Here is a 24,367-nt window from a genome sequence, read left to right as displayed (position 1 = left end):
GATGACTGCTTGATTTTGACTCAGTTGCTTTTGATACATAGTCTTTTTTTATTACTGTGAATCTGCAGCTTGTGTCATGAGCACAAAATAGAGCACCCCATGTCCCATATGAAAACTAAACCTTGGACTAATTATCTCTTCACCCATGTTGCAGTCATGGCACCAACGCACTCCAAGCTTCCCTTGACCACCCCGCTACACGTGTGATCTTGTGGGTTTCAGGAATAGAAAAACAAAGGTCACTTGCTTGATTCAGATGCTCATTTTGCTCTTAAATTTCAGCTCACTTCAGTCCCACTTTTCCATGCTCCTTCCCTCATGCCAACTGCTTTTGATAACATAGCTTACAAAACTGTGCAGTCAGGGTCTGTTATTGAATATAGGGGAAATTCTGTATTCCCCCCTTCATTAGGATTCTTTCCCCCTGCCTCCAATCATAAGAGCATTGACAGCTATTACATTGCTTTCTGCGCTTGTGTTAATCTTCTGTATGGAAAAGTTAAGGCTCCCTTACAGACGTTTTATGAGATCAAGATTAAAGTAACTGAGGTGCAGAGAAACTCAAACATCCTCCTTTTTGTGCTAAAGATGAGCCTGCTTTGACTTCCAGTTTCCAAAAGATACTGATAATATGTAATGTCAATAGATATATAAAGCTTAAAATACAGTTATTGTGGTGAATATATTTCCACAGCAAAGATCTTAAATATTGTCAACTTAATGCTTGTACTCTGCAGAGTTTCTATAAATACCAATTTTTGGTGGTCTGTAAGGTAAAAAAGATTACCTCTTCAGAACCTTATACATAGAAGGGAATCAGCAATAGGATTTTATACTTGCATGCAGTGCGTGCAGAAAGAAACTTCAGTTTTTGGTGTTTTTCTGTAACTTTTGAGAGTATTGTCATACAGTGAAGCCCTACTCTGTGCTCAGGATTTAACAATATTTGGGCGCTTATCCACATTCTGGATTTTTTTTTTTTTTAATAAATGTAGAAGTAGAAAAACTCAACCTTTGGGACAATTCAGAAATGAATATGAACTAGAGGGGTGGAGGTTTTTTTTCCTTAGAGTTATTTCTTTTGGAGTTGTAATGGCTTCTACATCTCAAGCCTCAAGGGTACCGATCAGTCTAGATCCTATTTAGTTCCTCAAAATTAAATGTACGTTTATATATAAATGCCCTTTTATACACAGACGCAGGCATTCATCTGAAGTAACTTGCATTGCAGATCCAAAGTATTCTGTATTGCAGAATCTTTTCATTTGTTTTTCATGATGACCTAAAAATTATAAGTCTTAAAAACAGTGAGATAGACTTATTGTTCAATGCTACTTACTCATCTCAGTCATTCTAAAGAAAGAAGTTTTCCCTGTTTGCTACCTGTAATTCAGTATTCTTACTGTGAAATGATAATTGCTTTCATTCCATGGGATTTTTTCAGATGTGAAACAGTGTGTTTCATAAGGTCCATCCCTTTCCTACTTACTAGTCTTTTAGAATTTACATATTAGCATGCAAAGAATTGAATATTCCTAGTGTTTTAATGCTGCTGAGACATGTATGTCAGCCTGTCGAATGAGTCTGTATTCTGCTGGGAGTGGGGAACATGACAACAAAAACTGCTCTTACTGGAGCTGGCAGAAATGTAAGTAAGGATGTTTTGTTTGCATTGCAGGACCTAGAATGAATAGTTTTAAGCCAAATGTTGCACAGTAGTGATTGGTGTGCACACATGGGAAAATTTTGGCTTTTGTGAGCAGTGTTTAATCATACTGCTTGAGGAATCAGATAAATCTTCCCCTGATTTTAGTGGGCCCATCTCAGTGTGTGTATCAGTGTAACCTGCTACATTGCTCTTTCTGACTCAGTGTCTCAAATTGAACTTTTAAATATTGAAATGTTGTTCTCTTTATAATGCACCTCTTTCCTCACTTAAAACGTTTTTCTGCCAAGGATGAAGCTACAGGTACAGTAGCATATGGTTGTAGAATAGTGACTTCCTGTAGCACAGGGGTTCAGATAGGAGCCATACAAGTATTTAGACCTGACACATAGATGAGAGCTATTATCTGCTTATATGTGCCTGGAGTTGATGTGGCTTTCTAACATGTTAGAATGTGAAAATTGCTATATAATCTGTGTAACTGCTATTTTCCTGTTAGTCACTGGTAGTAAATTCTAGCATGTTTCTAACACCTTTCTTCATGTGAGCTTAATGCAGGATTACGTGGTATGTGTTCTTAGAGCTTTCTGTGGTAATGCTCAGCTTGACTGTTAAATATAAATTCTTTCTACTCCTTCTTAATCCCATAAATTTAGGGGGATAAGAATATTGAAGAGGAGGGGAGGTGCATGTGCACAAGGAGGTCACATCTGACTGCTAGACTTAGCCTATCTAGTGCTTATGTGACCAGTTTACTTCATATTGTTCTGGAAACGCAAAAGAGCAACTGAAGTGGTTTTGCCTTGTAGCATGTCTTCCTAGAAATATTTAAGCCAGTTCATAGAAACTCCAAACCTTTAATGGGACTGAGATTTGGATTTCTGCATAAATAAATTTCTGCTTAAATAGATTTTCTACCTTTTGGATCTGGGATTGCTTGCTGATTTATTTTGGTTCTCTTTCTGTTCCCTTTCAAGGTTCTGCCACTTTGCACCACTGGCAGCAGCTGGCTCAGCCTCACCTGGGTGGGATACTGGACCCGAGGCCCGGGGTTGTCACTAAGGGCTTCAGGACCCTGGATCTCGACCTGGATGAAGTGTACTGCCTTAATGACTATGAGGAAGATGAGACAGGTGACATTTCTTACAAGGGCCTAACTACCTCGACGCCAGTTCAGCACACAGAGACCTCAGGTGAGAGGTCACAAGCACAAGTGACTGTTTCAGACAGCAAGAATAACCCCAGCCAATCTCAGGCTTTCACAGAGGAGATGCAGGAGTCCGCGACTGACGATGATGAGGGGTCTGGTGAGGGAAACTCGTTAAGTCCAGTAAAACTGACATCTTTACAGGATTTCGATTACTGGGACATTCTCACATCTCTCCAGAACAGCATCCATAGTATTGCTTTGTGTGTAGCATCTGCACGTTAATGCGTGCAATGGTTAGAACATAACCATTCTAACATTAGCTCAAAAATCCTTTCTTTAATAATCTTTCAATTTGATTTTTTTTTTTTTTTTTTGGTAACAGCATTTGTGGTCAATAATTTACTCTATTTTGATAAGAGAAGGCTGCTAAAAGGAAGTGGTTCATTCACAAAGCCTTGTGCTGGCATGTATGGGGCTTGTATGTGTATTCAGTGCACACTCTTCAGTGTGTATAATGTATAGGCTGTATATATTTTGTATGTTTATAGCACAGATATTTTCCTGACTGTTCATGAGGGATGATGCCATGCTTTAGCTTCTGTGCTTTGGAAAAAAGCAGAGGCAAAATAATGACAAAAGGTGCATCTAAGTTGGCTTTGTTGAAACAAATAGAAGTGCCTTGAAAATCAAGCAAAGCAGTTCTGCAGGTTGAATGCAGTTACCTCAGCTAGTTACCTGTTTTTAAATTCTCAATGAGATAAACTCAGTGGATATAAAGAATTTAAAGCATGTCTTTACGTGGAGAATAATGACATTTCCCTCATCTCCCATCCACTACAGTATTCTTAATTTCTGTCCTTTATATTTATACCATGTTAAGACTTGAGTATTTTCAAATGACTCACTACTGCATGGTGTGTTAGATACTCTGAACTGATTTTTGCAGTCCATTATAGTATGAGGCTGCAGATGCTCAGACTGTAGATGTGTTTTGGGCTTTTTGTTTGTTCAATAACCTTTATAAGAGCACTAGTCTTCGATAAGATTTGCCATAGGTGAAAAACTGTAGTCCAGAATCAAAAAGCTATCAGAACTCCCCTTTCTTTCAGATTTCATATTTATATGTAGCTACTTTAAATGAGGACACTTCCCTCCCCCTCCTTTTTCTGAAATAAATTATAACTTATTTGCCTGGTCTTCAGAAAATTAGATGATGTCACAGGGCTAGGCAATAATATTTCTTTGTTCCTTCTGCGAAGTTCAGAGTATCCTCAGCTCTCACTAAAGAGTAGCAATTCAGTGCTCTAAGCTTTTGAAAACAAGCTACTGCTTGCAGCCAGTTATAGTAAGATTAAATTTCTTCCAAACCTTTCAACTTCCTGTTCCATTGCAAAAAATTATTTTAGCCTATGAAATCTATTGTCCAGAAATAACGATGATACTAGCTAGTATGCAGGGATGCGACGAGGAAGGCTAAGGCCCGTTTGGAATTAAATCTGGCAAGGCATGTCAAGGACAGCAAGAAGGGCTTCTTCAAATACATCAGCAGCAAGAGGAAGACCAAGGAAAATGTGGGCCCTTTGCTGAATGGGGTGGGTGCCCTGGTGACAAAGGATGCAGAGAAGGCAGAGTTACTGAATGCCGCCTTTGCTTCAGTCTTTACTGCTCAGGCCAGCCCTCAGGAACCCCAGATCCTGGAGACAAGGGAGAAAGTCTGGAGAAAGGAAGACTTTCCCTTGGTGGAGGAGGATCGGGTTAGAGATCATTTAAGCAAACTTGACACCCACAAATCCATGGGCCCTGATGGGATGCACCCATGAGTGCTGAGGGAGCTGGCGGACATTATTGCTAAGCCACTCTCCATCATCTTTGAAAGGTCATGGAGGACAGGAGAGGTGCCTGAAGACTGGAAGAAAGCCAATGTCACCCCAGTCTTCAAAAAGGGCAAGAAGGAGGACCCAGGGAACTACAGGCCAGTCAGCCTCACCTGCATCCCTGGAAAGGTGATGGAGCAGCTCATCCTGGAAGCCTTCTCCAAGCATGTGGAAGAAAAGAAGGTGATCAGGAGTAGTCAGCATGGCTTCACCAAGGGGAAATCATGCCTAACCAATCTGATAGCCTTCTCTGATGGAATGACTGGCTGGGTAGATGAGGGGAGAGCAGTGGATGTTGTCTACCTTGACTTCAGCAAGGCTTTTGACACTGTCTCCCATAACATCCTCATAGACAAGCTCAGGAAGTGTGGGCTAGATGAGTGGACAGTGAGGTGGATTGAGAACTGGCTGAATGGCAGAGCTCAGAGAGTTGTGATCAGTGGCACAGAGTCTAGTTGGAGGCCTGTAGCTAGCGGTGTCCCCCAGGGGTCAGTCCTGGGTCCAGTCTTGTTCAACTTCTTCATCAATGACCTGGATGAAGGGACAGAGTGCACCCTCAGCAAGTTTGCTGATGATACAAAACTGGGAGGAGTGGCTGATACGCCAGAGGGCTGTGCTGCCATTCAGAGAGACCTGGACAGGCTGGAGAGGTGGGCAGAGAGGAACCTCATGAAGTTCAACAAAGGCAAGTGCAGGGTCCTGCACCTAGGGAGGAATAACCCCCTGCACCAGGACAGGTTGGGGGTTGACCTGCTGGAAAGCAGCTCTGCAGAGAAGGACCTGGGAGCGCTGGTGGACAGCAAGTTAAGCATGAGGCAGCAATGTGCCCTTGTGGCCAAGAAGGCCAATGGTATCCTGGGGTGCATCAGGAAGACTGTTGCCAGCAGGTCGAGGGGGGTGATCCTGCCCCTCTACTCAGCCCTGGTGAGGCCACATCTGGAGTACTGCGTCCAGTTCTGGGCTCCCCAGTACAAGAGGGATGTGGCACTACTGGAGCAAGTCCAGCGAAGGGCTACAAAGATGATTAGGGGACTGGAGCATCTCTCTTGTGAGGAAAGACTGAGAGAGCTGGGCCTGTTTAGCTTGGAGAAGAGAAGGCTGAGAGGAGATCTTATCAACGTGTACAAGTATCTGAAGGGAGGGTGTCGAGAGGATGGGACCAGACTCTTTTCAGTGGTGCCGAGCGACAGGACGTGAGGCAATGGGCACAAACTGAAACACAGACACTTCCATCTGAACATGAGGAAAAACTTTTTCACTGTGAGGGTGACAGAGCACTGGAACAGGTTGCCCAGAGAGGTGGTGGAGTCTCCTTCTCTGGAGATATTCAAAACGCGCCTGGATGCAGTCCTGTGCAATGTGCTCTAGGTGACCCTGCTTGAGCAGGGGGGTTGGACTAGATGATCTCCAGAGGTCCCTTCCAACCTCAGCGATTCTGTGATTCTGTGATTTTTTTAAATTAATGTGGAAATAAATAAGGCTTCAGCTACAGTTCTGTGCAGTTTGGGATATTGTCAAGGTGTTTACCATTCAAAGAGTCCAAATAACAATAGCAAGAAAAGCTGGAGGTCTAGAAAACATGGATTATGATCAAAGACCAAAATATCTGTCTTTTCTCTTTTGGTCTACAGAAGAAAAGATTCAAGAGAAGATATCATGTATTTTTAAAATGTGTTGCTGCAGAGAGAAAGGGAACAAGCAGTTCTTCATGTACTCAGGATAGAATAACAGCACAAAAAAAGGCTATCTGGGTTACATCTTGGGGGAAGAATTTCCTCATTATAAAGACAGTAAGCACAAGAACCTGTTAAAAGTTGTGAAACTTTATTATCATGGACTTTATATATACACACACATATATATGCACATATATATGTATCTGTGTGTATGTATACTTTTTTTTAAAGAACAGAGTAGAAAGATAATGATAACAGGTAATGATTTGGGAGAATTCTTTGTTTGGAGCAGAAAAACAAATTTAGACCCACCCTGGATTACAAATTGGCAAGAACGACTTGTATTCCCCTCCATTTCTTCTTCCACTACAATCTGGATACAGGTCGCTGTAGAACAGGTTACTTCCTAGCTCCTCCTGATACTGCCTGGGAGAACTCCAGTTATCTCAGACCAGCTTTCTAAGCCTATTTGCTACCTTAGAAATTAGCAAGTAGCTAGAAATCTACAAAACTGTCCTGCTAGTAATCTCATTTCAGCTTGTATTGCTTACTGAATGATTTTGGTACATTATGGGAATACAGAAATTTGTCAAAATGAATAACTTATGTGTAGAATAAATCAGTCCACCTAAAACTTCAATTTCCCAACCTTTACCCTTTCTCCAAATGGCCCAGCTGCATAGGATTTAAGAGCATCCATGTGCCACCACAATGTTATTGGTTGCCTTGCTTGAAGAGGTAAAGATCCTGCCATATCTGCTTTTTGTTGAAGCAATTTGTCAGGTGGTATACATGGAGGAGGTACTGTGGATGTTTTTAGCATAGGCACTTAATGTGGTAGTACTGCTTAGAATCCACAGCCTTTCCGCTGCAGAAGAATTTATGAGATCAGACGGTGTTTGGTTAGCTTTTGAAGTTATTTTGTATTTAAATGTTGTGCAACCCCTGCTCCTTCTGAAACACCGCCTCAGCATTCTTTTTGCCTCTCCTTGCTTTCTTGCTAGGAAATGCCGTGCAGGGAGGGGTGCGCCTCCGTGCGGGTGCCGCTGGGCGTACGGACATGTGTTTCTGTAGAGCACTGTCACAAGCGCAAGACTGTGACCTTGTCACTTGTGTGATCTTATGGCGATTCCAGGCTTTGTACAGAATAAGGTCTTGCTGGGGAGTGTGCAAGTAAAATAAAACAAAAAAAGAATAGGAAAAATACTTTAAGTAAAATGTTTAGTGGTAGTGTTTTTCTTTATAATGAAGGATAGCTCCACTGTGAAAATTCTAGTTGGAGGTTCATAAAAACCAGAAAGTATCTCCCTACAGTTGCTTTTGGCAGACCATAGAGTCTGCCAGGCTATAAGTACAGCTCTTCTAATGTGAGAACAAAACATTATTGGAAATGCAGTGCCTTCAAGGATCATTCCCAGCAGGTGTACATCATCTTAATCTTTCGGGTAGGTGCCTGCATCATTTGATCTGTATGCTTTGAAGGTTTTCTCTTACCCTTTTTGCAAGGAAGGTGTTCTTGGGCAGAGTACCATGAGGTGCTATTCTTATTGCCATTTTGGGGGTGTATACAGGCGCTGCTCTATGCAAATTTGAGATGAGCCCTAAGAAAAGTCTTTTTAATGACTAGATCCAGGGAAGCAAACATTGCTAGTAGTGACAAAGATCTCTTGCAGCCAAAATACATACATTCAGAACAGAGTACCAGTTGTTTCTTGCTGAGTGATGGTCAGAAATCATTCTGTTGAATTGCTCTGTTTTCTAGGTAGGAAAAAAATATGATCCTTAATTTTTTCTGTTCCAAAGTTAAGAACAGTAGTATGCATTGATATGTCAAGTGACTTCTTCAACATATATTCAGATTATATCCCAATTATGGCACTGAACAAATTTGGAAGAAATTAACACAAACATAATTTATGACCTGCAATTGGTCTGCTGGAGCTATGTAAACCACCAAATTGTGTGTGGGCTCAGTAGCCTGACTGGGGATTGTAAATTCCAGAATTGTCATTCCAGCTAACACCCAGAAATTTTTATGTCACTTGAATGGAGACTTTCAGAGTAATTGGAATGGTGAAGAAGTTATAGGACACAGCTCTGTTAATATCATCTAGGACAGGTAACTGTTGAAGCACAGATTTTTAGTCACCTCAATATATATTTTTATTCTTTAAAACAAATTCTAGTATATCATAAAACTGTATAGAGTCTATTTTCTAATTCATTATCTTTCAGGTGCACATTTCTTTATGCAAACAAACACAAATTGCAAAGCCATTTTGAAGCTAAAAGGGTTATGTTTAATTAAAATTCAGGATATGCTTAATTGGGTACAGGAAGTGATCCTTCAGCACTTGTGCTTATTAATTCCATTGACTGATTGTTTTGCTTTCAATGGAAGATGTTTACATGGATTTACAGGATCAGCCCTCCTTACTTCATTTTTAGACCTTAACAGTGACATGGAGGTCTTTCCAAATAAATGCCTAGAATTATGAAAACACATAATGAATGCCTTAAGTCTGAGTTGTTTTTTAGCGGGATTACTACATATGCTTTTAAGAGGTTATCATTGTACAGAAAAGTAATAAATTTTGTAAATCGTCTTAGAACTAAGGTACTGATGCATATTTAAATATATCTTTTTTTAAATATGGTATGAATATTTCACACTAATTATTTCTTTAAGAGAAAACTGTTTGTTAGCATTTGAGATCTATGCATGTTAAAATGTTAGACTTTTGATGCAGGTATCCTAGTCTGCATAAAATTATATTTTTTTCACATCTGTACCTCATAATTGTATGCATATGACAAGCATACCTCAGCCAAAAGAAAGCTAAGAAAATCCTATCCAAAGAATACTTGCCTTTGTTCAGTTTTTAATTTCTTGCAGTTCCGAAAGGCAAAATAAATGGAAAGTCCAGAAATGTAGATCTTCAGAAAAGAATGTCACTGTCACTTGTTTAAGGAACGTAAAAGTAGTATTCCTGGCGTGGAAATATGGCTTCTGGGAGGTTCTGAGCGTTCAGTTCCACCGTTGGAAGAACGTTTCTTTCAGGAGGCACCTACACCACTTCAGGATAGCGCCATACTTGCATTTTACAGCTATTGTGTATCACACATCTCTTTTGTTTTAGTAGTTAACCTCTTTATCTGCTTTTCTTCTCTGAACATTACTGCTCACTGCTACGAAAAGGTGATGGAAGACATAAATACAGCCCTAGCCCGGCGTAGGCTGTTTGAATGCTTAGTGTTGAGTACTTAAATAGGTTTTTAACTGTGTTGGCTTTCAGTCAAATCAGCTCAGCTTTGCAGCTTGCATGTTTCTTACCCATGTGAAGTACCTTACTATAGACATTCTTTGTTTACAATTCAGAAGGTATTTAAGATAATATGCCATACATGCATCGGCTCCAGCATATCCCGTATTCTCCCTGCTCTGCCAGCCAAGAGTGTTCAGTGCAGGTAGCACTGGGTATCAACGTTTTCACCTTCTGTCAACTGGAAGGGGTGAACTTTGCTGAATTTAGCAAGTAGGTGAAGCAGCAATCTTGTCCTGCCTTGTGTACTTTCATGGCATGTTTTTGCCACCTGGTTTTCGGTAATTTTACCTTACCTGAGAATGGAGTTGGTGGCACAGAAATGCCAAAAGTGAAGTCTGTAGCCTGTATCCCAAATGATACCACTGGAGGAAAATACCTTCTTTCAAAGCAGGCAGAGATTTTTTTTTTTCTATAGAGCAATAAAATAAACTTCTGACTCTTTAAAATACCATCTGTTTGTCTAAGAACTCCATGGCCCAACTATCACTTCACCCTGGGCTAACGAGCCCATGCTAAAGGGGTGCACAAATCCCACTTGTCTCTCTTACAAAGGACCAGGGAACTAGGTCTCTTCCTTTTGTTAAAACATGCAAAAGAAATGATGAGCAGAGTGGCTTGCTTCAAAATTGGAATAAAACCTGATTCTTGCGCCACTCTAGATCAAGTCATACTCTGAAGATTTTTGATTTTTTTTTTTAAGTTTTTATTGATATAACTCTGTATTTGACAAACAGGTGTTTATATAATGCAGAGATTTACTGGCCACTTTCAGCTCTCTGCATCCTCACTATTCACCTAACAGAGAATTAGTCTGGACCCAATGTTGCAAAAGTTAATGCCATTTTAGTATAACTACCTCTTACAGACCGTCCTCAAATTCAATTTGTCTGCTACCTTTTTGTGGATGGGACAGGCCATTAGTCTATCTACTCTACCTTTGAACTATTCTCTGCACAAGCTGATTGAAAACCCAGGTCCAGGTTTTTCTTTTGAGGATTCCCTGAACAGAAGGATGTGTCCCAAGTGCCGGCACCAAGCAGAATGGACCTCTGTAAGCTCTGAGTACTCAAGCTGGACCTGAAACAGCTCTGAGCTTTGTAAAATCAGCTTTGTGCTTTGAGTAGGGAAGGGCTCCGCTTGGCCAGAAGATGGAGCTCTCTGCAGTCAGCTTCTTGAACAGTACCTGTCTATTTTGCAGTATTTCACAACATGTTTTTACAACATGTTGTGTGCATAGAAGACTCTCTTTTGGCTATGTTTGCTTTTTTTCCCAAAATGCCTAAGAACTGATTGAGAGAGTTTAAAAAGATAAAGAAAGTTTAGTTTGATTTTTTAATCTAGGGGGAAAATCCATCTAGAGTTTAGTTTGTGGATTCCTGACGCATAAAATTGCATGATGTTTCTGTACACTTTGTAAAACATTGCATTATGTACAAATTGTTTTTCATGCAGATATGAAGCTTCATTGTTAATCATCCACTTGTTTGAAAAAAAGGGTATAATAAAAAGTATTTGTTTACACCCATGGGCACATGGAACAGATCTTCCTATAGTCAAATCTGTGTAAAGCAGATGGAAGAAGGGTTCTGCAGATAGTCTTTTAGCCATCGGTATTGCAGATCTTTACTGGAAAGATAAGCTTTGTTTACTGAAAAGGATTTTCCCCTTAAACTCTGCACTGGTTTTCTTCATCACTCAGTTTTATATTTAAAACAATGGTTTGCTGTACATGTGAAGATAGTCTCTGTTGTTATAAACTTACATACTACTTCTTCACCAGTTTATACCATTTCAGGATTTGATCATTCTTATGTAAAATTGTTCAGTTAGGAATGAATCATTTTGTTTCCATTTTATGAACTTTGTTCGTTTACAGCAACAGGTTCTCGCTGTCTTTGTATTGTGTCCAAAGGATGGAAAATGCAACAGCAATATGATACACCCCATTGTTGACTGAAGGAGGATGAAGCTGGTACAGGACTTTCTTAGTGGTATTTGAGGGTGGAATACATCTTTGGAAATTGATTTTTTTTTTTTTTTTTTTTTGATCACTTTAATTTGTCTCCTCTTACTAGGATCAATGACTTCTCTACTTTTAGCAGCCTTCTCCTATCTCTGATTCATTAATGGCAATGAGTCTTGCTTTTGCTAATGCAGCTGTATATCTTCAGTGTGCCTGTTTCCAATCTGAGCGAATGTCCAATGAATATTACAAACTGGGGAAATGCAGTTTCTATATTACAGCTATGTGCTTCTTTGGGTTGAGCTTGCAGTCCTAAGCTAGCATTGCTTTACTCTGTTCTCTATTCATCATCCAGGGAGAATTGCTTTGTTTCTACTTAGTTATGTCTAAGTCCTTTGTTTTTTTTCTAAATAACCATTTTTTTTCATGTCCAGTTATCTGAGCTTTTTCTCCAGATTTTGTTTTAACTCTCTACAATATGGAGAGAATCATGATTGCTAGGCTGTGCTCCCTTGTAATAGCTTTTATATTGTTCACACTAATCTCTAAAGCAGCTGGATTCCTGAAGCATAATTACCGTCTCTGGAGGTGAAGTAGAGCTTATTGTTATGTTATGCTGTGCTGACATTTGAGTGTGTTAACATGACACTCCAGTGTGGGTGTTTTGGGTTTTTTGTTTTTGTTTTTTAATATCCTTCTTTAATGTATAGCAGTACATCCCTAGTACTGACTGGATGGACAAGTTATCTCAGGTCACACATTGTTTGCTAAGCCACTTCTTCTGCTTCCACTGTTTACACTCCCCATGCTCTACACACTGCTGATCTGCTGTGTCCTTAAAGGACTACCTAACTGCACATGCTATTTTTGAGCTGTGATACTTTTTATATGAAAAAGGGAACACAGCCACAATTAAGACTTGCCTTGCTTCTGCTAAGCGTCTCTGGAAGTTCAGAATGGTGTCTGGTCCAGCTGGTCTGTCTGTCTGTCCTTTGCAATGTGTTAATAGTTGTGTATTGTGGTATTAAAATGTGGCTTATTCAGGGAATGGCTCAGAGGGTTGGGCAGAACTGAGGGGGAGGGAGTTGCACACAGTTTTTATTGTGCATGTCTTTTGATCACAGCAAATTTTGGTTATAAAGTAAGGTAACCTATGCAATCATGATATCTTTGATATGATATTTAACTCGGTGTTTTTTTCAGTCAGCTTTTCAGATGCATGGCTCTTAAATTTTCTAATTATTTTGCAGTGGCCACAGCTGCATTGTACAGCAAATTAATATATCCACAAAAGTATCACAACAGAGAAAAAAGAAATTGGCTTAAGTGCTTTGGTTTGTTTTTGTTTTAAATTGAACTGTATTGCTTCTTTCCCAGATTACTGATAATCTGACAGAATAGCATCTTTACTGCTGCATTTGTGGGACTCTTCACAAATATTCAGAAACTATTCACAAATATTCAAAAATTGCTATATAATGTAGCTGAGGACATACATTCTTAAACAACCTTAAAAACACTTGCACAAAAGAATTGTCACAGATGTACAGTAGTGGATCCAAACAACTACCAGTTCCTTATTGTGGATGTGAAAAGCCAAATAGTTAGAGAAATAGCATTATGCATATCCCTCACACCCAGCTCTTCATTGTATGTTCCTATAGCATTAGCAAGCTGGATCCATTACTGAAAAGAAAAGTAATGGGGATGCCTTTTTGTGGATCAATCTAAAACCTGAAATGCATGAGCATTCAGAAAATCTTAGTGCTCCTGAGCTGGTACTAGCAAACATTTGTTGTAACTTCCCACTGATGAAAGCTTCTAGTTTAGATGAGAACTAGCATTTCAAGCACTGTCTTGTTTAAAGCTGTTTGGAGCAAGACTTGCTTGCAATGTTAGTGGTTGGGAAGTTTCAGCGTAGCTTTTTAGCGCTGGCCTTGGAGTCCTAGATTTGTTTATTTGGAGAACAAGTAATCTCTTAGAACACTATAACGCTTATGCATTTTGTTTTTCTTGCATTGATCCTGTCTGAGGTACCTCATGACTTTTTGCATCTGTCATACCAACACACAGAAGTTTGTTTTTTTTCTTTTCTGTGCAAAATGCAAAGAATTTGCTTTTTTCTTAATTTAGTACCTCATCCTGGGAAGTGCATGTCACAAACCAACTCCACCTTCACCTTCACCACCTGCCGCATTCTGCACCCTTCCGATGAACTCACACGAGTCACTCCAAGGTAAGGGTTTCCCATCATGGCCAAGAGTGCAGCTACGCCAGAGTTCCCCTGTGGAGGAAATGTAAAGCAGTAGCGTAAGGAAATGCATTAGCCACATTGGTGGATTATAACAAACCCCAAATGATTCCTCTCATTTCTAGTTCCTCCAACTTGATTTTATTTGAGAGGCATATATACTGTTTTATAAAGGCAACCAAAATACCTTAAATGTTTGTATTCTGCAATTAAAAAGTTGCAGAATCAGATATAATTAAGCTGGCTTTCAGTGTCCAAAGCTGACTACTCTTGCACCCTAACTAATTATAGGCACTGTATGAATGGTCATTGCTGCATTGACCAAAGTATGCATTTCCTGTCTCATCTAAACAAAAACGGAGGAGAGCGCCTTCTGCAGAGGAGGAATTGAAATCTTTGGTACAGAAGAAAAAGGGAGGAGCAGGTGAAGAAGTGTAGTAACAGATGCTTCAACGGTGTCCAGGAAGTACCTGAGGAACAGAGGGAACATGACTTAATCAAAAACACGGAACTGGCTACTCTGTTCCTTGGTGCAACTGTTTGAAATGAATTAATAGTAGCTAGACTGAAACTAGTGAACTGGCTTCATAAGAGCACTTAGTGTGTATAGGCACAGCCTTTTGGAAGGTGAAAACTTGAGAATTGGAGAAGACGAATGAATTTCATACCTAAAGAGTGAACTTTCCTTCCGTAGCAAATCAGAAATCAGTTAAGTGTGTTCTTCTGTTTAAAAGGACAATACCTTACTGCTTTCTCTGTCCCTTTCAGCTCTTATGTGGGAGTGTGCCATTGTGTAGGTACCCATTCAGAGATGCTGTGTTTAGATTTGTGTAGACAGCAGATGGGTACTGACTACCTAAGGAACGCATGAGAAGTAAGGGTTTTAAATATGAGCACCTGCAAGGTGATAAATATATGGAAAGGAAGTAGATGATGATGACATGTAAGTTCTCTGTTTCTCTTTCTGAATGAAGCTAGTTAATCATGGCCTAGCTGATTTTTCTCTTCTCTGTCTTCTTCTGTCTTCCTTTCCATTCACTGTTACTTAAGAATTGCAGCCAAAAAAGTATCTCTTTTATTCTTGATGAATTGCTGTTAATCATGGTTATATTATACTCCTCGATTATATTGGTTACTAAATCTAACAAACCATAACTGCCAGCTACATTCAGTAAATGTTCAGGTGCCTCATTTACCCCAAAGTTTATCATTTGTTCAGGAGGAAAAAGACCCAAATAAATAATGTGATGTTTTCAGCAGACACGGTAAGGAGGAGCTCCTTAAGCTATAAATGATTCTTCACAGGTCATGTGAGGAGGATGAGGAAACTGCATTATGTCACCTTATGCTGACAGGAGATATAGGGCAGACACTATGACCCAGCGTGGCAGGGGGTGAGCAACGCTGCCAGCAGCGTCTATGTTGGCAGGGACACGTAGAAGGAATGCTAGTTTGTGTGTGGCACCAGCTAACCCAAAGAGCTTAGATATTTATCTACCTGATTGCATTTTAATCTAACCTCTAATCCAGGCTACGCTCTAACCTGACTAAATTTCATCTGAGGTGCTCATTTGTCTGTTTCTTTTCTAGATCTTACTCGGAGACTGTCACTGGGCTCAGCTGCTGAGGCCAGTTTGCGTCTGTTTTTGTGGTTGTGTCTGGGCTGCCCTGCAATGTTGGTCAGTCTGATGGGGAAAATATTTCCCACTTAAAGCAATGCCCAAGCAAGCAAAGTGGAACCAGCATAACAACAGCTTTCTTGCAGGGTTTTTGGGTTTTTTTTAATTGCACTGTAGTGTATACCTGTGCTGACAAATTAGTAGAAATACTAATCTAAGTATTTGTGTGCCTGAAACCTGGAGCTGGAAGGAATGAAGCTACTGGAATTATAAGCCAGTAGTGTCCAAAAATTTTTGTCTCATGGCTAGGAAATTTTAAAAGCCTGGTAGCTAATACTCGTGTCTGCGTTTCCAAAACGTATGTGGTCCTGCACTATAGAAAGTCAGAGTAAGTTCCCAGAGTAAGTTCTCTTCCTTTTTCTTTTCCCTCCCTCATGTTTTTCAACCCTTCTTCTGTACTTCTCTTTGTAGCCAGTTTGGGAGATACCCACAGTGGCTGTCATTGCTCTTTAGTGCTGCCATCATAAACTCTAAGCTGAGAAGATGTAGCTTTCATCAATGGTTAAGAGAAGAATTGTGAACTAATGCCTCCGTTCCACTCAGCTGTGCCCTCAGAGTGCGTGTGTGCTGCTACAGTGGGTGTGTGTTGCCTTCTTAGCTCTGCAATAAGGAAACCTCCCCTGACACTGATCTTGGGCCAGGCAAAACAAAGGAAATGTTATGAGATCTTAGTGCCTGTCTGCCACATACATTGACAGCCAAAACCCACGAGGTGGTGCAAGACGACAAATTTCAGGACTGCTTAGCAAGGCTGCTTTTCAAATACTGGCACTCAGCAGTTCTTTCAAACGTGTTTCACTACTGTTTATTTGTAGGAATATATGGGACTCCATGTTGAATCACTGCTGTGGTGTAAAAAATCCTTCAGCAGTTGCTCTTGCATTCTATAGGGGTTGGTACAGTACCGAATGACTGTAGAGATCCTGCTGGTCAGATCCTATTTAGCCATGGAAAAAAGACATGACTTAAGATGTCATATCATCAGGCTAATATTCCCTTTATTAAGGAGTGTCCTAAAGATGCTAAAATACTGTTGATTTTCAGGAGATCACTGGACTAGAGTTTGTAGTCTTATCAAATGCTTCACAGTAGTGTTGGCTTGACAGAGTTCATTAACTTAAGGGGTAAAGTGAGACTGTAAATTCCAGTCAAGATGTAACCCAGACCCTTTTGCCTAGATGGACAAAAAAGATGCAATTCATTCATTGACCTGGGACTTCTCATACACCTAGAAATCCAACCAAATTGTCCCATTGTGGCCATTTGATACATTTCTTGATACAGAGAACCAACTTAAGTTAAAGTTGTACGTTATGGCAGAGACCATCCAACAGCTTAGCTCTGCTGAAAAGGGGAGATCCCACTCTTTTCCCCTATCCCTGCAGCTAGCTGCTTAGTTTTTCCCTCTCTTGCATTGGCTTTGGTGCTTGTGTGAATCTGAACATCTTCTGCTTGCTGACCTGGCGAGATGAAGGGGAAGATTTCCTTCTTTCAGCAGTGGTGAGCTGTTAGGTCAGTGAACTCTGTTAGCATCAGTGTTGCATTGTTCATGACCCTTCAAATGCCATTAGAGAGGTGAATCCATACCTATGCAATATTACTGTGGAATTCACTTTATGTATGTATGTGGGGCAAAAAAGCTACATTTCTGCATGGTTAGAAATACTTGGAAAGCTTTTTTTAAAGCTGCAGGGAGCCCTTGGAATTCTCCCAGGTAGACCTGAATTTGGAGTGTTTTTTCATTGCTTGTTTATGGAATAACAGAGTAAACTGTCTTCAGTGAGCGATGTTCCCTGGACTGCCATAAATTTTTAGTAGGGATTATTCACAGGTAAACGTGCTGTGGCTAACCCAATCTGTAACTAACTTTTTTTTTTTTTTTTTTTTTTTTTTTTTTTTTTTTTTTTTTTTTTTTAAGAAAAGGGTGGACCTGTAGTGCCAGAAACACTGGCACTGCCATGAGCTCTCTTACTGTGGTGTAGAGGAATTGGAATGTCTCCCTTGTGCTAGTAATTCTTTGGAGATAGATGCTGAATTACATCCATGTTCCTCTGCATGGCTGGCTTATGGGGAGAGGATAATGTTCCAGAATAAATGCTATTTGATATGCCTCAAGAAATCCCAAACCCTAATAACCAACAGTAGTGTGTTTAAAAAAAAAATGCAATAAGATAGCAATAAACATATTTATGTAATGTTTGTCAGTTGTTTCAAATGTGTAGGTTATTCCCCATTTACATTTTCTCATCCACTGCCTGTATATAGCTTATTCCGAGAAGAAAGAACTAGAATTGGTAGAAAGTTTAGCCTTGTTTCATGCTATAGAAATCAATGTTACACTGAGTTAACAGTAGAATGGCTCTTTGTCATGTTTGGTTGCTGCTGAGTTACTAGTTACATGTTAGCTGATTGATAGCCAAGAGCTTGATTGTATTTTTTTATTCTTTTGATGATTGTTCCCACCACCCTTCATCTCCTTCAGAAGTCAGATCACCTGTCCTCTTCCCATTAAATGTCAGCAAATTCATCAAAACATGAGAAGGGAAGGAGCGTTTGACCTTACAGAAGTGCCTGTTGATGACAGTACCAAATTCCAGCAACCTTACTACAAATGCTGCTGGAGCAAATACGTTCCCTCCCCTCCTTGCTGTTGGCCCTGCCGTGACCCAGCATTATTAGAATAACTAGCAATTATGTGTGCTCAGAACTGGCACTAAAAAGCAAATCTGTCTGTCTTACATTATTGGTCAAAGTTCCACCCCCCCCACCCCCGCTTCCTTGTCTCATGGAAGCAACTGGGAGTTAGGACAGCTTGTAGATCAGGGGAAAAAAACCCAAACTGGAGCTGTTGATCACAAACCTGTTGATTTAATAGTTTATCAATATAAATGTGGTATGGGGGAATGTATTAATCCTATGAGACTGGCTGGTAAAGCATACAAAGTGAAGAATTGCATTTGACGTTTTTGTACTTGTCATCACATTTGGGAGGACCTGGGAAATGTCAGTTTCTTGTGCACACTCAAAATGGATAAAATTCCATGCTCAGAATTAAAAATCTTGCAATAGGTTTTAGTACCTGAGTAAAGAGATTAATTTGACTCCTCCTTTGATTTCAGCCTTAACACAGCACCTACTCCAGCTTGTGGCAGCATTAGCAATTTGAAAGGCACCCCAGTGGCTACTCCCTGTACTCCTCGGCGTCTGAGTTTGGCCGAATCCTTCACTAACCTCCGGGAATCCACAACGACAATGAGCACGTCTCTGGGGCTGGTGTGGCTGTTGAAGGAAAGGGGCATCTCAGCAGCAGTGTACAATCCACAGAGCTGGGACAGAGCCAGCAAAGGCACGCTCCTGAACACATACTCCCCTAAAATGGCGATCATTCCTTCCACTCCACCAAACTCACCTATGCAGACACCATCATCTTCTCCTCCATCTTTTGAATTCAAGTGCACCAGCCCACCTTATGACAACTTTTTGGCTTCGAAGCCTGCGAGCTCGATCTTGAAGGAGGTGAGGAATAAAAAGAACATCAGGAACAGTGAAAGTCAGACTGACGTGTCTGTTTCCAACCTTAATCTCGTGGACAAAGTCAAGAGGTTTGGCATCGCCAAAGTTGTGAGTTCAGGGCAAATGCCAGCTCCTCCTTTAACTGATGACCAGGGATCTCTCCTCTGTGGGGCACAAGGACCGGTGAGGGCCCTTGTTCCTGGAGGCCTGGCACAAGACAGTCTCCCACTGGGCTGCCCTGCTGTGACAAGTGCCATCGGGGGCATCCAGTTGAACACAGGCATCCGAAGGAACCGGAGCTTCCCCACCATGGTGGGTTCCAGCATGCAGATGAAAGGCCCAACATCTCTCACTTCGGGAATCCTCATGGGAACCAAGCTCCCGAAGCAAACTAGCTTACGGTGAAGGACTTTATTTTTACAGCTAGTCTTTTTAAATAAAAATTCTTTCTCTGATCCTCTTTCCCCTTTCCCCTTTCCCCCGGCCCTTCATTGCCTCTTGAGTTTGACAAATCAACTTTGTGCCTAGTGGGAGAAATGTGTAAAATTTGTACAAAATGTGTAAATATATACCAGATCTATTGTAACTAATTGGATTATTTTACTGTTCAATTGAGTGCAAAAGGCTCTACATTGTGATTGCTGTATTAAGGTTAACTTGCTAACCTTTTGAAAAGGTTTTTTTTAAGATGCACTGAAAAACAAAAGAAAAACAACAAAAAATAACTTGACTAGAAAAAGTGAATTCTGTAGCTAGCCTAACTTGATAGTTGAAGGCGCATGGGAAGGTTGAATGTGTTAGGTGAGACCTCGGATTACATCACATGAAGCATGGGAGCATTTATGCTTTGTTATATGCTGAAGAAAGCACTCAGTTTAGTATTTGGTTGTTTTAACTTTACCTTTGTAGATGAGTTGAGCTGAGTTATTGGCGTGCCTGGCTATTATGCCTGAATGGAAGACATTTCTTTTTCTGTTCTGTATTCCCCTCCTCCCCCTAGTATGATAAACTTGAACTAATACTGTGTTGAGGTCAGCAGGCCTGCTGGGGACCTGGAACATTGACGTATTTCTACTGCTGCTGTTTCATTTGGCACATTTATATTCTGTGTGACTTCTTTTGTTTTGTTTTGTTTTCTCAATGCTGCACTGGATCGTGGAGGGGAAGATGCTTTACCATGTGTTGCTGCCACTTTGCCGGTACCCCCAAAGAGAACAATTTTCACAACTGATGAGGTAAACGTGGCAGCTGACTTCCTAGAAGTCAGCGTTGCGGAACACATGGGCAGATAAGACTGTCATGAAAGAACATGTAGCGAAAGCAGTATTGGGAAAAGGTGTCCTTGAAACCTCAGCAGAGAGCCACAAAAACATTTAGTAACGGAATGGTACAAGCTGGAAAAGCAACTGATGATCATATTGGTCTACAGGTTTTATGCATGTCAAGTGGCTGTTAAGTGGCCTTGTAAACAAGGTGAGCATACTTTCCTACCCTTTTCCTGTTTTTTTTTTCTTCAAAGAAAAAAAAGTTTGACCTTAGCAGAGGTAAAAGTATGTGAAAATTTATTCCCACAGTGTTTTAAAACCAAAAAAAAAAAAGACAAAAAAAAAAAAAGACCTCCCAAAACCAAACATAACCCCTTGCCTCTTTTGGGAAGAAAACAAAAGACCTCACGCAACATTTGGTTGCAGCCAGGAGATCTTAAGTTGCGCTGGAATTTCCTTCTCTGTTTCTCCCAAACTTCTGCTAGGTGCTTGAAAAAAGATTTGAAATAGTTTGGAACTGAAATGGTCAAGAAGGAGCTTCTTCCTAGAATGCAGCTGAGGGAGGGCAGCAAGCGGGGGGGGGGGGGTCAACATCTGCTTTCTTTTCCTTGCAGTTCTTGCAACATTTTAAATCAAGCTCCCTGTTTGTTGTTACTGTAATCACACTACATGTAATTGCCATGAATTGCCATTTGTACCAGACTGTTACTAAATCATTAGCACTGATAATTTCTTGTATAAATGAAACTGTCTTTTAGTCTTTGTGATGAGAGATGGGTGGTTTTTTTGAATGAAGTAGTTATTACGGTAGTGCTATGGACACTAAGGATATTTTTGAGAAAGAAAAAAAACACATCGGTCAATTACTGCATGTGTTTGAAGACTTCTATTTATTCTATGAACTTAAAATGTTTTAGTAAAATGTCATCAGCTCTCTTGCTGTTGTATGTGTGCACTTATTGCAAGTACATTTAAGTATCTTTTTATTTGAATGTATCTTAAAACAGTAGATAGAATAACAGTTGATTCTGAAAAATCATGGACTTAATGGACCATTTTATATACCCAGAGGAAGAAAGCAATACCACATGAGAACTTAAAATGTAGAAGTTAATCATGCAATTGGGAGGTATTATTTAGCCTTTAAATAAGCAGTAGGAGTTGTCCACCCACCAGAGAAAGCAATTGTAATGCATCAGAAAGATGAAATTTAAATTTTCTTCACTAATATCAATAAAATAACAGAAAAGTTGCATTGTTGTGTATTATTCAGCTTTTTCAGGTTTTTGTTGTTGTTATCCTAAGGTGATGAATCTCCCAGCTTGGTCCCTTGCTTTCATACCTCCATCAAAGCAAAACAAGAGGGCATCACCATATCTGTTTTTTTTTTTTATTCTTAGACATAGAAGTGGTTAAAGAGTTTTGGGACTTTTAAGATTGTCAGAACTGGTGAAACTTACTCAGGTCAGAACAGAAAAAATACAGAAGTGGGTGCACTCCCCACCCCCCACCCCCATTTGAATTCCAAGCGAGAACAATTGGGTGTGACATGGGCTGTGTATTTTGATTGAGAGAGAGGGTTTGAACTCCTGTTTAGTATGATGTAAAAACTGTGGTGACAAAATATGAAAGTACAAAGGTGAGTAAGGAGGAAACATCCTGTGCTTTCCAACAGAGACAGAAGTGAGGTCTGCTGTTAGCTAGTATCTTCGTTACTGAGGGAGGAAACAGCCCCCTGATTAAACGTCCAGGTAATGTGAAACTTGAAAAAGCTGCACCCACCGCGAGAGCTAAGCAGTGATAAAGGAGCTCACCGGAGAATGGGGTAGCCAGGCAATAAATCATAGGAAGATTCCTTTGGGGGAAATGCAGCCTCATATATTGAGTGTGTGTGTGAGATGGAGAGGGAAAGAATAATATTGATACCACATACTTGCTGCAGAGAGAAAAACCAGAGAGCAAAGATGCCAAAATACATTTTAGAGAACTTTCATTAATATGGTATCATTCTGTATAACAACCGTGGAAAAAGGCTGGTGCCGAGTTAGACTGCGCACATACGGGTATCATGCTGATGAGAGAAGATCCTTCTTGTCTGTCAGACTTTGAGCCTGACAGAAATCTTGTGATCAGAAAGTTAATGGTTAACTGGGAGGGACTCTGGGAGGAGTAGCATGGTGCCTTCAGCAGTTGGCACTTGAGGACCAGCTGAGTTAAATAAATACCACTCCAGCAAAGGGGAAGAGCTGAGTGGCCCTGAGGCTTTCTGATGAGTAGGAAATGGGAAGGAAATCTGGAAACTGTCATAGATGTGCAGAACAGATAATAAAGAAGCACCAAAGAGTACCTGTAGTGAGACTTCTCAATGAAAGTTGATGCTTAAGGATGTAATTGGTTTAAAAAAGAAAAGTTTTACTCAGAAAACTGCATTTTGTTAGTGATAAGTGCTGTATCAGGATACTGCGTGATCCCTCTGGACCTGATCTGTTCTGCCCTGCCCTCCTCTAAAAAGTAAATATTTATGGTCAGAAGCATGAGCCTAAAAGGACTCCCATTTACATGGAGGGACTTTTGCAATCACGGAGTCTACCTGCATGCATCTTGTTGCAAGACAGTAGTGTTAAAAGACATGAGCCCTTTGAAGAAGATATCTAGTCTGACATATGATTAAAAAAAATTTTTTTTAACTACAATAGGAGAAAATATAATTAGTCCTTTTTTACAAGCTTATTGTGTGTTTTATGTGGATACTGCAGTGAACGAAGTCAGGAGCTTGTGGTACTGTGTGATACCTTCCTGCCCCTCTAATATGAGGGCCCAGCCACATGAGTCCGGTTTCTGAATCCTTTCAGCTGTCATGTTGGTCAGAAGCTTCATTCTCTGAGCTCACTGACAGTGCAATGGGGCATAAGTGACAGTGATGTATCACTCAGGAAAGGCAAAAGAAATGAATGTGCAGAAGAGAACAGGAAGGTAAAATGATGTGACTGCACCTGAAGAGATTTGGAAGTCAGTAGTATGAGTAATGAAAATTAATCTGAGCGTAATGCAGTGCCCTGCACAGTTCTGTACTTTTCCTTGCAGAGACACTACCCACCTCCTGAGGTCTCACCTGTTTCTGGTGGGAACTGCTGGCTGCATGGGTGCTTTCCAGTGATCCTTCAGGCCTCAAGTAAATTAACTGCAAGTTCTCACCAGCTGCAAAACAAACGCTTGCTGGTTCTGCATAAACTGTTGCCTTACCCTGGGTAGCACAATGTCCTCAATTGTACAAGCTGTGCGTGCATGGTGTGATTTATCCCGGCCTGGAGGTCCTTGCTATACCTGCAGTACCTGCTGGCCGCACTGTGCCGCTCAGAGCAGGGTGCCCCAGCATGCCCCAGTGCTTTCGTCGCCAGCACAGATCGCCTGGGAGCCTCTCCCCCAGGAGCGGAGCTGCTCTGCCACAGCAGCCACTGCGGTGCCCGCAGTGCAGTGAAGGGCTGCTTCCTTCATACCGGCACAGGAAGGTGTGTAGCCAAGTAAAATCAAGCCGTAGGTCCCCAGCCTTGGTAGCCAGGGATCAACCCTAATCTTTGTATAAGAGCTTTTTGGCTTTGTTTCCTTGATGTTAAATTGCTCTGACACAGGAGGCTGAAAAATCCCACCTGTGTAACTGCCAGCATTGTGACTCTCACACACCTCTCCTTGCAGCAGCCCTGCCTGCACGCAACCCTTGCCTGGTTGCTTGGCCACCTGAATCCCACCACATAAGAGATCTGGCTGTCATTTACCCAGCCCTTGGAGCAGCTGTAACCTCCTGCTGAGCTGCACTGGATATGGCTTGCTGTGGCTGACGAGGTCCTGGGTGAGTCTGGTGTAACATAGGAGCTATAGAAAGCAGACTTACTGGACACCATCTTTTCAAATTGCATCTTTTCTCCTTCCAAAATTAATAGATTTTTTCCCCTAACCCATCCTTGCTGATGTGTATGGCTGCTCTGACAGTGACCTAAATCTTTGCA

The 24,367-nt window shown here is 40.8% G+C and overlaps 1 protein-coding gene across 6 annotated transcripts in view; it reads left to right on the top strand.

Moving 5' to 3' along the window:
- TRAK1 (trafficking kinesin protein 1) overlaps positions 1–21,618 on the top strand; it is a 145,168-nt gene extending 123,550 nt beyond the window's left edge. For 4 of the 6 annotated variants that reach the window (XM_067291345.1, XM_067291344.1, XM_067291340.1 and 1 more), the window contains 3 exons: positions 2,644–2,973; positions 13,789–13,891; positions 18,705–21,618. In XM_067291345.1, coding sequence (XP_067147446.1) covers positions 2,644–2,973; positions 13,789–13,891; positions 18,705–19,503 — 1,232 coding nt within the window. In that variant the 3' untranslated portion in view covers positions 19,504–21,618. The remainder of the gene's footprint in view (positions 1–2,643; positions 2,974–13,788; positions 13,892–18,704) is intronic. The other 2 variants (XM_067291341.1, XM_067291346.1) reach the window with 1 other exon arrangement.
- The last annotated feature ends 2,749 nt before the right edge of the window (positions 21,619–24,367 follow it).

The sequence above is a fragment of the Apteryx mantelli genome, chromosome 2 (genome assembly GCF_036417845.1).
Source record: "Apteryx mantelli isolate bAptMan1 chromosome 2, bAptMan1.hap1, whole genome shotgun sequence".
Lineage (NCBI taxonomy): Eukaryota > Metazoa > Chordata > Aves > Apterygiformes > Apterygidae > Apteryx > Apteryx mantelli.
This window is presented reverse-complemented; position numbering and strand designations above follow the sequence as displayed.